The sequence below is a fragment of the Mya arenaria genome, chromosome 6, assembly GCF_026914265.1.
Source record: "Mya arenaria isolate MELC-2E11 chromosome 6, ASM2691426v1".
NCBI classification, from domain to species: domain Eukaryota; kingdom Metazoa; phylum Mollusca; class Bivalvia; order Myida; family Myidae; genus Mya; species Mya arenaria.
Window position 1 is genome coordinate 12,742,288 of NC_069127.1, and position 15,212 is coordinate 12,757,499.

General features: G+C 35.0%; 1 protein-coding gene across 7 annotated transcripts in view; it reads right to left on the reverse strand.

Annotated features, from left to right (window-relative positions):
• The window catches only part of LOC128237325 (E3 ubiquitin-protein ligase rnf213-alpha-like), a 106,828-nt gene that overhangs the window by 61,668 nt on the left and 29,948 nt on the right, over positions 1-15,212 (reverse strand). For 6 of the 7 annotated variants that reach the window (XM_052952735.1, XM_052952736.1, XM_052952737.1 and 3 more), the window contains exons 8-18: positions 11,265-11,554; positions 10,872-11,104; positions 9,732-9,962; positions 8,797-9,025; positions 8,530-8,603; positions 7,387-7,648; positions 5,182-5,283; positions 4,763-4,870; positions 4,440-4,638; positions 761-1,069; positions 118-415 (exon numbers count right to left, since the gene is read on the reverse strand). In XM_052952735.1, coding sequence (XP_052808695.1) covers positions 118-415; positions 761-1,069; positions 4,440-4,638; positions 4,763-4,870; positions 5,182-5,283; positions 7,387-7,648; positions 8,530-8,603; positions 8,797-9,025; positions 9,732-9,962; positions 10,872-11,104; positions 11,265-11,554 — 2,335 coding nt within the window. Of the gene's footprint in view, positions 1-117; positions 416-760; positions 1,070-4,439; positions 4,639-4,762; positions 4,871-5,181; positions 5,284-7,386; positions 7,649-8,529; positions 8,604-8,796; positions 9,026-9,731; positions 9,963-10,871; positions 11,105-11,264; positions 11,555-15,212 lie in introns of those variants that run through there. The other variant, XM_052952741.1, reaches the window with a different exon arrangement.

Consider the following 15,212-nt stretch of genomic DNA (forward strand, 5'->3'; position numbering starts at 1 on the left):
AAGAGTTCTTGTAACAGTTTAAATTCTTAAAGCGTATTGTATTATTTGCATTCTTCAGAACGATCAACATGAACAAAATATAATTGATATGTAAGACAAAGAAGAGGTAACACAAACCTTTTGAGAGCATGCTTCCATACCACATTGACAACATCAAGAGGAGTCTCACAAACCTCTGTTGTACCCGAACATGTTTCTCTCCATATCTTTTTGAACACAAATCCCTCAGCCAAGCATTCAAGTGTAGGTAGAATGTCCAAAACATCCGGTTCAACATTGAATGCTATAAGATCTGCTTCAATGTTTCCATCAAAGTCTTGCACTGGCTTTGGTTTACAGAATTCCATCAGGTAATGCTTTTCCAGCTTTGTCGTTTTCTGCAGAACTTCATCAATCGATTTAGTATCAACTTTTCCTAAACATAATATTTAACAAACTTTTTTGTTGTTTAATACATATGTAAGGTTATAAAACATTCCCATCATGAGCACAGCTTTGTCAGAAATATGTGGTAGATGTCGGGTGCTTAAAAACGAGATGTATTGACAATGACTATTAATATAATGGCCAGAATATTAATTAGTGGAATCTACTAGTAAAGTTTTTTGTAGTCCAAATTAAATCTTTATTTAAGATATTGTGCAGACAAAGTTCAGTAAATCATCAGTCAGACAAAACATCAGACAGAGAAAAAACTGACCAACAACTTCTAACCTAAATCCCTCTTTTCAAAAAAGGGTTCGTTAATATTGAGCCTTACCCGGGGTCACATGCTGACAATTATTCACAAACACTGCCATTCGTCTACTCTGGATATTGAAAGATTCTAGTTCCTGCATTCGAATCTTGAGTGTATATAAGACTTTGTCTTTCAATCCCTTCTCGTTTGGTCGGATGAAGGAAAGTGTGTCTGAGAACCCTACCGAATATTCACTGATCATTTTCAAAATGCCAATTTCGATATTTCCGGTTTCCAGTGTCTCCCAGTGACTTTCAACCATCGATGTGGCAACCTGGAGATGTTCCTTGCAGTCAGCGGTCAGTAATGACACACTGGTGTCTTCTTCATCTGAATCATATATACGCCACCTATATGACGGGATTTACCCTAAGGGAGCAAATTCACTCATGGGCAAATTTACCCAGGAGGCAAGTTCACGCTTTGGATCTTAGGGTGTGAAAAATGTCCTCCATTAGGTATTTCATTTTGCGTTTGAACACAACTATTGATTTGCCCACAGGGCTATTTTTTAGATTTTGATAGCGTTTTAAATAGAATTTATCGGCAGACTGTTTCTATAATATGTAGAAACAATGTTTTACAAAATATTTAAACATTATGTTCATGTCTGATTTAAGTGGGTTTTGGTTTGTTTTTAGGTTGTTTTTCTTTGAGACAAGGCTATCAAAATGGACTACTTAAGTTTCAAAATATTTTTAATCAAAAGCTATCGAAATTATATTTCAGCTGATACGAGGATAGCAACACAATTTTAAACACCTACTTGTTTTTTTTTAATTCCGTTTTTAAATTCAATAATATAATGAAAATCACAGGGATAAGCCCAGTCGAAATATCAAAGATAACCGCCTTTTAACGGTCAGTAAAATAAGAGTTCACTGGAAACCGAGTCTATTGGGGGCTTAAATAGCATGCCCATTATCTCATACTTGTCCGTTCATTTTGAAGCCCATATGATATTTTACATAGTTTATTAAGCGAGCCAATTCATGCACACCTTGACTGCACCTTTCATATGTTGAAAGTTTGAGGAGTTTGGTGGAAGCTTTTCTTTTATATTGTCCAAGTGTAGGAAGATTTTGTTTGCATTTGTTGTTTCAGCTATTCTATTTGTATTTGCAATTTGTTAGAGATTTAAATTTTCATTTGGTTGATTTGCTGGGGGAAAATGTATTTTCGTGATATAAGACTGGAGGGTTGGTTTCAATAAAAACATACTTTGTTTGTTGTTCTTTAATGTTGCATTCATGGTTTTGGGTTCGCCGTCATAAACAGAGTTAACAGTATTTACTGTGAAAGTTGAGAGCGAGGAGTTCAGTCCCTTTAGACATTCAAGGTGATAAATTCTAACTGTAGTGCAAGTGTTTCTTTATTATACATATGTATTGTTATGTCATTTTATGTGTTTTATTCTTTAAACGCCACTAGAAAATTACTTGCCGTTTATGTTTTAAATTTTTTGTAAAAGAGATGCTATAAAATAACTTTAATGTTACAAGGATAGGCATATGTGGTTTACTAAACAACGTTTATCTTTTTCTTCTTTTTTTCAAACGTGTCATCTTAATGTATATATATGTATAATGATATAGTGTTTATAAAATGCTGAAACGGTGCAATAAAGGATATCATACGAACTCATGTCATCCAAACACTTTCCCCTAGGAATACGTTAATTATCGTGAAAATGGACAGTAGTATTTTAGTTCAATAACGAAAGTATCATTGTACATTGTAGTAGGGTAAATCAATGAAAATAGAGATAAAAAAAAACGAAATGAATCCATAAAAATACGTGTTTTATATATTAAACAGAAGCTTAAGCCAAAACAACGGTCTTACAGAAAACTTTCATTCATCAAGGAAACCATTCGAGGACCGCAATGCTCACCTCGATCGAAAACGGTATTGAGAAATATTATATCGGAAAAAAACAAATGAAGTTAAATTCAATTGACACTAAAGTCAAACTTTATTATTGCCTCAAAGTAAGATAAAATCAGTGCCACATGTGGAACTTAAAACAAAAATGTCATAAGTGTTATAATTGTCTGTTAAACATTTGAAACGAATTAATACGTATATTCTATTCTATGTAGTAGTCATAGCTTTATCGGTTTTTTTTTTAAAAATGTACTTCTCAACACAAACTATTTGCATTGCTTTTTTCCCCAAATGCCATATAATCGCGTCTAATAAATACCCAGAGGGCAAATTTGTCCAAGTGGGTACTCGTATTTGCTTCATGATAATTGCGGGCACATATTCGTCATAATAGAGAAATGAATGTATTTGCAAGCATAATGGTCTAAAACTGGATATAAGGCTGTGCTGAAAAATTTCCTCTCGCACACCCCAGGGCTGATGCGTACCTCGCAAAATCGCATGTTTCTTATTTCTTTTACAGTATAAACTAGGATAATTACATTATGGCATTAAATTGAACAAAGTTTAAAATATTCTTCTACAAGTATTTTAATGACAAAATTAAAAAAACACTTCAAAAACCGTCTATTTGACGTCAGAATTGATAAGCTAAAGCTGTCAAAGAATATAATTAAATATTAAATAAAATGTTTGCTTAAAATTCCATTTCTCTTAACAAATGCCTTCACCAGGTGCTGTACTCTTAAAAATTGATTGAAGTAAAAGATCATGGTTACAATACGCTTCGGATAACTTAAACACAATGTGTACCTTTGACTTTTGAGATTAGAACACAAATGTCATGCGCGACACACATTCAAAATTGAGAAATTATATTAATTTTTTACCACGACCTATGACCTACTGACCTTAATATTGATAGGAATCATCTGATAATCATAGCTAACTTGCTTACCAAGTTTTAGGTACTTGGACCCAAGCATTATTCAGTTTTTGATCGGAAACTGTCTTTTTCAGCTCAGAGAATACGCGACCTTTACTTACTGACTCAACAACAATAAGGGTCATCTGTTGGTCATAATCTACCTGCCTCCATATTCTTCAGTTATTGATTAGAGACAATTGGGACGGCAAGACACACAGACGGACGGATACAATATGCTGCCCTTTGGGACATAAAATTGGTAAGCGTCATGACGTCAGTAAACTACATCGCACACGCTTTCTAATCAAGTACATCAAAAAGAGCTTTCTATGTCAAGTTTTACACAAATTAATAATTTGCCTAATAAAAAAATGCCAAATGAATAATAAGCCTAATAACCAGCTAACGCATGTGTCATTTGGTCAGAATTTTTCCGTCCTGACCTGAAAAACATGGTGCATATTATTCATCAAATTAAAACAAACTAATAAACAGGATACTACATGTGTCTGAATGATTCTTCGTTTAAGTAGCATTTATTCAGAACTTCAAAGAAGTGAGTCAGCATTTTTATGAATGCAATATCATCAGAATACCATCAGATAAATTTGAAAAAGCTTGTCATTGGTCAAATAAATGGGACCTTGTATGTAACAAGTGACATGATTTATGTCGTCACTGTTTCAAGCAACTGGTTTAACACCCCATTGGACACAGTTAAATAGTTAAGAAATTTAAACAAAAACGCACTTAGTCAGTGTAAAGATAATTGTGAACTGACAAAATATTTTCATGCATAACTAAATAACAAATACGAAAACATTCAACCATTAAATGTATTAGCATTACATTTAATGAGGTCAAAGAAAATATTTTATGGCTTACTTTGGTTTCGAACAAAAAGTTGAATAGGGGGCCAAGAAATAGCCATCTTGAAAATATGCAGGTCCTTCGCCTCTAGCGTTTCATTGGTAATCTCTGTTCGCCATCGTTGTCGGAACAAGTCGGAGAGAAGATCTCGAAACCTTTCTTTCTCTGATGAGCCAAAGTCTTTGTACTCAATCATATATCCTTCATCTATTGCCTGATCATATAACAACAAACATGCTGACTGCATTTTCATTATAAGCAGCTATTAACCAGTCAATTACTTATACTTAAAACATTAAGGTTTAAAAACTATATTCTATACTCAGAAAAGATGATACCTTCACAGCAATGTTAGTAAGACACCCTTTCATTGTTGTATTGAATGTTTCAACTTCAGCGCAGTAGATACGTATGAAGTCTTTCTTCCGGTTAATGTTTGTGGTCAGCTGAATTGATTTTCAAAAAACAACAGTAGAATGGAATGACTTAAGATAGGCAAAACATTTTTAAGAAAGACTCATCAAATGTTTAATGAGCAAAGTTTTAAAGTGACACAAAACATTTCAAACACATTTGAAAATAATGGGTCAAACCTTACTGAACGATTTCAACTTGGCTTTTGTTTATTTGACCAATTCAGATTTCAAACATTATCTCCAAGGTAGATAGTAAACATTATTAGATTTCAACTTCAATGCCTTTAAAATTTAAAACCAAAAATTCATGTTACAAAAGTATGGTAGGCTTTTTCACTTACTGCAATCTCCATTCTTCGCTGCAAAGCCCTTGTAATTCGTTCATTCCAGTTGACTTCAAGGTCATTATTACTCAATTTTCCTGTAGTGGCACTTTCCCAAACCTAAGACAGTTGTACTTATTTCATCACAATGTAGAAGACTACTAGTCAATGCTACTTTACATATTTAATATTAGTTTTATACATGCCGCGCAATGACTGTTTAAAATAAGACACTCAAATGGTGGGGTAAATTATGCACCCACATGTGTGATAAAAATAAAAGCTGCATATAACCTCTGTCGATCTTTGTTTCTCTTTGTTTTGAAAATGCCGATAAAATAAAAGAAAAGATGGCTGTCAAAATAAGTAGTTTTTAACGTTATTGAAATCTTTTTTTAGTCACTTATTCAGTTAAAACAGCAAAAATGTAATAATTAAAACAGCAATAATAACAGATATTCAGTGAAATCAATCGTCTTATTGATTGATTATGTCTTTGCTCTAGACGTTTATTGAAACAATGGATCTCGCCAGTTAAATGGGTTTTTTATTGTATAATGATTATTTTCAATTAGATAGACAGAAACTAAGTGCATTTTGCAATATAAAATGCACACTTTCAAGTTTAAAAAGATTTAATTTTTCGAAAGAAAACAACAACCGTAACTTAAAGAATTAATTAGCTGTTAGAGAAAATCATATTTGGAACGGCGTAGTTTATTTTTAGTTAAATAAAGTTTTTGTGTACACTCATTTGAGTAATCATTCATCTTATCAGAGGACATACTACAGGAAAATTTTAATTATACAAGAAGTTTGTCTTTTAAAAGACTTCTCAGATCACTCAGAGAACATTAGCTAGATGTTTGTTGGTGAAACGCCAACTACGTCGAGCCCGCCACTGTTTCAAATATCATCAAACACTTCTAAGGAAAACGTCGTTTTCGAACTTAAATTATTTATTGTTGGAAACCTGATGGGTATGCATGACGGCGATGTCATATAAGAAAAAATAAACATCTGACCCATGACCTCCGAGTGTGATCTATATTGGGTTCGCGTGTGATATGCCCTCTTTTCATGGTGAACGTTTCTTCCAAGTTTTTATTTTAATCCCCCATAGCATGGCCATATAACAGTCCAGACAAGCCAAAGTGAAATACAGTTTTACCAATGACCAATGAGTCGGACTTTAAACTTTGATAACAGACATGAGTCTTGCAAGTGATATACTTCATGTTCATGGTGACAGTTGAGCCAAGTATTTTAAAATCGCTCATGACCAAGTTACCGCCCTGATAAGCCAAAAAACAAAGAATTTTTACCAATGGCACTTTACTGTGAACTCTAACCTACAGATATTGGTCTTGCAGGAGACATGCCGGCTTCTCGTGAACTTTGTAACGATTTATTTAAGATACTACAATGCATAGTCAATTCACAGACGGGACAAGTCCAAATATAAGGTATTTTGAACAACGCCCTTGATTGTGACATTGACCTTTGACCTACAATTCCTTAACCAATGTTCAAGTTACAGTTCGAACAAGCAATAGTACCAGTAATTTCGACAAATAACCCTTGAGTGTGTCATTGACCTTTGACCTACAGACATGGATTTTGCAAACGACATCCCGGCTATTATTGTTAAACATTTGCACATCGTTGTTTTAAAAAAAACACATTGCATGACCATGGTTTAGCACATACAAGCCGAAAATCATCTAATATGAGCATTGAGTGTGACTTTGACATGTGACACGCCATGTTCTCATAGTGAACTTTATGCCAAATAATTCTAAAATTACCCAATGCATGGCAAATTTACAGCCCTGACAGTACTTATTTGAAAAACTACATGAACAAGCTCAGTAGAAAAACGTTTAAACATAAACCCGGTATAATGGCACTGAGTAAACGCCAAAGACATAGAACACAAAAACAAAAAATCACAAACAAGAAACATGGAAGAACAGCACAAAACTCTATGTCGAGCGCACCGCAAATGACCTCGACAAAACACTAAATAGTTGAACAAACCCCTCGGATAAACCTTACAGATATTTTGTGGTAAATTCAAATTTAAGTAAGGTGCCATTATTTAATCAAGAAGAGAGAATGATTACATATTTTTGGAATCGTTCTAAAACGATATTTTCGTCTTGGAATATCTACATCCTCAACAAATATTTAGAACTAAGTACATTACTTTGACATCTCTACCTTAAGATTCTTCAGCGAGATACAATTATAGAAACTGGCATAGTGTTCACACCAATGGAGAACCTCCTTTTCCACAGTATCAACGGCATTTTCTATGTCATTTTTGTTTTCATTGCCTTTTGTTTCAAGTTTGCTGTAAAATGACAGACACTGCAGAAAAATGTGCAATGAGTGCATCAGATTTTGCATTCTATTTCTTGTTACAGCACAATCAACAAGTTCTCTTGCAATGCAATATGCCATTCCAAAACTTGCCGGAGTCCTGAAAAGGGCAAAACAGAACATAGTTTGCCTTTGATATAATCAGCAACAATTAACATAATCCTCGATTGTCTGCAGCCTTTTTGTTTGTAATAATTAATTTTAGCTTGATTGTCAAGATAGACGAAAGTTGATATGATTCACCCTCATTACTGTATTCTGCTCCCCGGTCGAGGCTCGAAACCATGACATCTTGTGTGAGAGGGGGACACCTTTACCACAAGACCACAATCAAACATTTTCAATTCTTAATTATAGACAACTTCTAAAGTTATTGATCGGACAAAACAGAGTTTAGGTAATTCCTATAATTTATGTGCGATAACTCTCTAGTGACTCGAGCGATGTGGCCGGTTATCAAAATTGTCCGAGATATAACGCCCATTTACATTCTGATGAAATTATGTGATGATTGTACAAATGCTTCTAAAGTTTTTGAATACATACTGGACGCGGCCCTGTGGACGACGGTACTATATGTCTTCAATGCTACGAATGTGACATAAATAGGGACCATAGGTGCTTAATAAAGAGAGCAGACAAAGTTATTTGGATTTAATCTCAAATAAAGGGCAAGAAAGCTTGGCTGACTGAAACGGCCTAGCTAATTGTGAATTTTATAGATGACATCATGGTAAAAAAAAATAAGGAGATAGCAGAGACAGATTAAAATGAGCTGGCTTACTTTCGTCAAACACATTACATCAAAAATTTTGAAGTTAGAGAGCAAATAACATCATGGACAAAAACAATTCTATCTTGACAATATATATTCAACATGATCCATATTCAAACTTGCCCTAGGTTACACGTAGATAACAGAGAGGTCAATAGCTTACAGTGCGATTTTCTATATCAAATGACAATAACTGTAAAACAAACCTGTGATTTTGTGCAGATTCGTCGTCGGCTGTCTGCATACGTTTCAGAACTTTCGCCAAGCATTGGGTCACAAGCTAAAAACAACAACTAAAAGATAAAGGCACTGTATCATACGTCAATGACAAACAAGGGTATCTATTTTAATAGAGAATATCATTTTCATTACATAATCAAACATTGGAACCACAGTACATATCTAATAAACAATTCTTAATTCTTACAAGCTTAAAACAAAATTCATTGAAACATAATAACATGGAGAAATACCTTTTCTGCACCTTTATATTCTTCGTACAAGTACTTGTTGCTAAAGTGTTCTGGATTTGTAGCTTTCATCCAATGAAGTAATGTCGCACAACAGACCTCCGCAGGAATAACTTTATTATCTATTACTGAGAAAATCTCTTCAACAGTCAGCGATGCAACTATACTCCTAGGTAGGTAGAAGTCCATTTCAAAAAGCGGTCCAAGGGTTAAAAGCATGTATTGCAATGACCTAAAAAAAAAACACTTTTAAAGGATATTCAACTTAAGTTATGCTATTGGTACTACTGTTTGCAAACGACCTTGGCATTATCGTGGCAATTGATCTTCTCAAATTTCAAATTAAGTTCAAAGTCTATAGCCTATTGATCGAGTTCACACATCAAAGACTGCTGCCATTAGTGATTTGGCGTAAACGTTTTCATAACCCGCAAAGCATACATACATATACAGTTTACATCCGACAAATAATTTCTAGCGCTAAATTACGCTCGCAAAAACGGAGCAGTGACAAAGGAAACATGTTTATATTTTAAACTGATTGTTTAGGGCAACTGTTGATTGAGTGTATGTTAGGTGCAACATGGCATGGCGATTGTGTTTAGTTTAACGCATTGACAGGCACGTTTTACTAAGTGTATTTGCAAACAGCAATAATGCCAAAATATTTCCTTGACACATGAATCGTTGCATGTAAAATAGTGTGCATTTAAAGTGGTCACATGGATATTTACTTAAAAAGTATTTACTTCCAAGCCATACAGCACAATTATTACAAATATTTGTTTTAGTAAGAGGCATAACTCCAAGTCTAGCACAAGTATAAACCTAACGCGATATTTAGAACACCTTGGCATTTTAAATTTATCTGATAAAGGATAATTTATTGAATAATTTTAAGTTGAAAGCAACCACACACAAAACATAAAGGATCGTACGTTATCCATTTATTACGTGTGTTCTGAAATGCTACCACTTCAGTTTCAATATCTGCAATACCCCACCACGTTGGCGTCACTGCTGCATGAGTCAAATTTGTCACCATTTCTTCAAACGGTTCACACAGTTTGGACGTAAAATGCAGCAATGGCAAACAAAACATCCAAGAGGGATCTTTGCCAAACATCACAACATTCCTAATGACATTAATCAGGGCTGGTTTCAAGGCACTGAAATGTAAAAAAGAATATTTAGTTTTCCTACATATTTAATCAAGTGATGACAAGGTTATGTATGTTGAGTATGCTGTGCCATGATTTGATTTTTAACAGTGGTTTGAACAAACTTAAGACCACCCAAACTTATTTTTCATTCGTCAGATAAATATATCTGCAATTTATTTTTTCTTGACCTATATACAGATCGTTTCGTCCAGTATATAAATATACGCCAAAAAACAAGTCATGTTGCATAAAACAACACAAACAGCACCAAACTAGTAGGTGCGGGGCATGCTCTCTAGCCAGAATGTTTCAAAAACGTAGACAGATAATTTTGCGTTTCGGTAACCAGAGAGAAGGAAAACCTTCATAAAATTTCAATAGAAAAAGGTATTATGTTTGAACGGTTTGTTCTTATAGGAAAACAAAGAAGCAAAATGATGGACAGGCCAGTGTTGTTTGTCCTAGTGGAAGCTACGCCATTAAACAATTAAATTAAATTTATATGTTGTTGGGTATTTCCTTAACTAATAATTGTTCAGGATTATCAATCTAAATATTAATGGTGAAGCGACAAGATGGCTTTATCTTTTCCCGCTCCAGTTTTATACAAAATGATAAAATTATATTCTTATTTTTAGTTTTCCCGCTTGCTCCAAATTTTCGCGGCCATAACTTGATGCACAAAAAGTGGGTGTTGTCCAAATTTAATGCTTAGCAGTTAACACAAAAACACCCGAGAGAATAATTCGAGGGATGAAATTATTTAATGTCACATAGAACCTTTTCGCATTGACCCTTCGAATTAAGGAACACATTTCTCGGCCAAAATCTAATGAACAAAAAAATTGGTGTGGTATAAATTCAATGCATAACAGTCAACACAAAAGCACCCGGGAGAATTATTGAGGGACATACCTCAAGTCAAAAAAGATCCTTATGTCATCCACTTCTGCATATTTCTTGTTTGTTGGATCTGGTGTTACCATCGCATTTGCACAAAGTATCTGCCATGCACTCTGGTCCAAGCCAACTTGAATTCTGTTGCAAGCAATGATTATTGCCAGAGCTCTAAGCAACCTAAACGACCTTGATCCATATTTATCACTGGTCAGCTGATCAATCAAGGGTTGAAATAAATGTCTACAAATCTGAAAAATTACACTTGCATTACACGACAGTATTACAATAAAAGGTGGGTTAAGAGAGAATGCCTATAAAACATTAGAATGTAAAATATTTCCCAATCTGGTGATCTCACAACATCTTTCCAATAAGTCATAACTGTTGGAACTGCCTATATAGCCATACCTGATTTCGATATTTTTCCTCACTCTCCCAACATCTAGCATCACGTTGGTAGACCTTTCTCAGACCAGTTATTAACATTTCTAAGCGTTCTAATGATATCTGAAATGTCTCTTTAAACTCTTCCAAGTTAAACTTTTGCTGAAACCAAAACGGAGCAAATTCTGATGCAAATGTCAAGGCCCTTTCTTCAGCTTCTTTTCTGAATGTTCCCATAACACGATCAAATTGCCTTTGGAAAATATTGTCATTAGGCTTCGGAAGAGCCATTCCATCAAACTGATGCCACTCATCTGGAATATTAACCAATAAGGTGAATAAACAAGTGCGAATAATAAAAGCCAGGCTAATGAGCCTTGCTTTACATGTGTATATTGGCAACATGTATACAAAGTTTTAATTGTATGAATTGAATGGAGTTTGAGTTACGGCCAAGGTTTAAGTTTTTGCAACAGGCTATAATAATGTTACATCGAAAAACAGACCGGCTATAAAGAAAAAAGATAACACAATTTGTTAGCACTACAAAAGTACTTTGGGATCACTGACTGACAGGTTTTCGTTTTTTAACAAAAAAGTGTGGTTATGGTGAAATTCGCACCTTCGAAGTAACATAACATTTTTCTGCAGGTACAACTGAACTATTCCGGTACATTAAAAATGGTTTAAATACTCCTTAACCTCCAAACAACATAATTTTGAAATCCAAGCCGAATATCATATAAATAAATATTTTAGCCTCTTAAAACAATTCTAAAGTAGACCTCTGATTGGCTGACTAAAAGGTCGTCTGAAGATCACTTTGCGTTAACCTTATATCCTTAGGCAAAGCCATACTAAGGATATAGTTTCATTCAAGTTGGGCCAATAATAAATGAGTTTCCCCAAATTATGTGTTGGGAGGTAGGTGGGTAAAATATTCATACATATTTAATCGGACACTGATCGTTCTTCATAGTGTTTTATTGTCTCAGATTGAATCCAACTTGGTGTTCATTTGTTTGTCCATTGTCATCACCTGACAAGATCTCTCCATTGATTAGTTTTTAATATTCATATCAGGATTGTTCAGTGTCATGCAAATTGAATTAACAAACATTCAGATGTCTACGGAAATTTCGGCATACTCGCTTCTTACATCATTTTAATGCTACTTCTTTTACAATTTTCTATTTTTTCTGCATTATTTTAAACAATCTATTTAAAAATATATACATTTGTTTGGTACGTATGCATAAACATGCTGTCATGTCTAAAAGCAAAATGTGTAATATTATTTCCTTATCACGTAAGCGGTATTACTATGATATTATGTGCTCTATGATTGTTAGCGATCAGTGAATAAAATGTCAGCCTCCATATCTGCTTAGTGATACATTACATGGTGTCAGAAATTGAAGAACATCGCTCATATACAGCAATACAGATTCATAAAACGGTGCAAATGTAATGATAAGACATTGATAGAAAAAAAATCAACCACACATTTGTGCACGACACATAGTAATCTGGCGTATTTTTATGTACTAACATGGCCTTCGCAGCTGCAAACTTTGACCAGTCAAACCTGAATTTGGGTGCTAAGGACATATTCCAGGAATTTCAACGTTTAAAACAGCACGCTGAATTAACGTTTAAAAGACCGTTAGTTTCGACGAACAACAAGCAGAAAGCTGGATGGCTAGGAATCTGGATAAATCCACAAAGGAGAGAACTATACAAAACGTTTACGTTTCAAGATGACGACGGTCCAACAAAGGTCCTAAGAAGATCGAGGATTACGTCAGACCACGTTAAAACAAACGTGTGTCAAGATTCAGAGCTCAACAAAGAAAACAGCTTGAAGGCGTTGTGTGCATGGAATGTGAGTACGAAAATGCTGATGACATGCTCATAGACTTAATAATTGATGGTGCAAGACATGCCAAAGTTCAAGAGAGACACCCTGATCAGGGCCAGAAACTAACACTGAACAAAACTATCAAAATTGGGCAACAGTATGAAATCTCGCAGTCGCAGATGAAAATGATGAGAGGTGAAGAAGTGTTCACAATTAAACATAAACAAACCACTTAGCAGAAACCCAAAGCAAACAATAAAAGTCATGCATACAGTAAAGGCGCTTTTAAGAGCGACACGCGTACAAGTAAATGCACCAGATGTGGAACGACACAGGAAAAGCGAAAAGTCCAGCTTACGGATCCAGTTGTAACTATTTCAAAGACAAAAACCACAAAACATGTGTGCAGAAAAACAAACCAGCTAACGTACATATCGTCGAAACAGAAAACAACAACGAAAGTGAAGATCACTTATTACACATCTACACAACTGAGATAGTGGATGATAGAGACTGTGTGCATGTAATCAGTAATACCAATGACAAATGGCTTCCAAATCTCTGTGTGAATGGTGAAACTATAAAATTCATAATTGATATTGGCGACAAATGCAACATTCTGGTAAAATCAGACTTTGAAAGATTACGTAACCAATATTGTCTTATACAACAAAAGTCTTTAAAAAAATCACAAACCATCAAATCAAACCTATCGGAACAGAACTTCTGACTCTTTCTCACCAAGACACTGAGATAAGCACCAAGTATGCAGTTGTAGACATATGTCATGAGAACATAATCAGTGGCAACACTGTAGAGAAACTTGGCTTGTTACAATGAATGAATAGGGTAATGTCTTCCGAGGAAGAAGTCACATCTGACTTCTCAGACCTACCCAGAGTTTCATCAAACTCGATGGAAATGCAAAAGGCACAATTCACGCTCCATGTAATTTAGCTGCATTACTAAAGCCTAAAGTGATAGAAAAACTTGGAGAAATCGAAAAAACATGACTTTATCACTCCAGGAGCAGAACCAACTGAATTGATGAGCTCGATGGTTGTATCCCTAAGAATGATAAAATACGAATCTGTATAGATTCAAGATACCTAAAGAAACATATGAAAAGGAACAAAACCCTATGAGAGACATACGTGACGTCATCTCTAACATCCCAGATGCCAAGGTGTTTTCTGTGCTGGATCCAAAATCTTGTTTCATGCAAATACGACTGACAAAAATTATTCGTTCTTAACGACATTTAACACACTATAAGGTAGATATCGTTAGGCTAAGATTGCCATTCGGGATAAAATCAGCACCTGAAATTTACCAGAGAATCATGGACGAAATGCTGCGAGGAATAAATGGCGCATATATGTTATCATAGACGACATTCTGATAGCATGGAACGACGTTGAGGAACATGACAAGATACTTAAACAAGAAGTTAGTCGTGCGACTGAATAAAACTTGAAGCTCAACTTCGACAAGTGCAGAATCCGACAAAGGGAAGTTCCATTCATGTGCCACATAATGTCCGAGAGCGGTTTACAGGCAGACCCTGCGAAGGAACGTGACATTGTAGAGATATCAGAACCGCAAAACAAAGAGAGGGTCAGGAGGTTTTTAGGCTTGATACAGTACCTGGCAAAGTTCATACCTAACCTCGCCCCAATAAGAACACTTTTAAAAGCAGATGAACCCTGTCAATGGTGCCATGAACATGAAATGAAACATCGGCTGCAGTAATAGAAGCATTGAAATATGTTTTCTCCAGCCATGCCATACCTCATACGCTACGATCGGACAATGGACCACAGTTTAGCTCATTAGAAGTCAGACAGTTCTGTCAAGCTTATACAATACAGCATGAAACGTCTAGTTCATTCTATGGAAGAAGAATGAGGTCAAATTACTCGCTCAACTAGATTACAGACCCACACCACTAGCTGGTATCAATCTGTAACCGGCATAACTCCTCATGGGAAGACGTCTAAGAAATCACTTCCAGAAAATACTGAAATCCTTCAACCCAAAACAACAGATCGACAAATGGTGAAGAAACATTTTGACTCCTTAAAATACAATCTGTGTTGATATGACCGTAG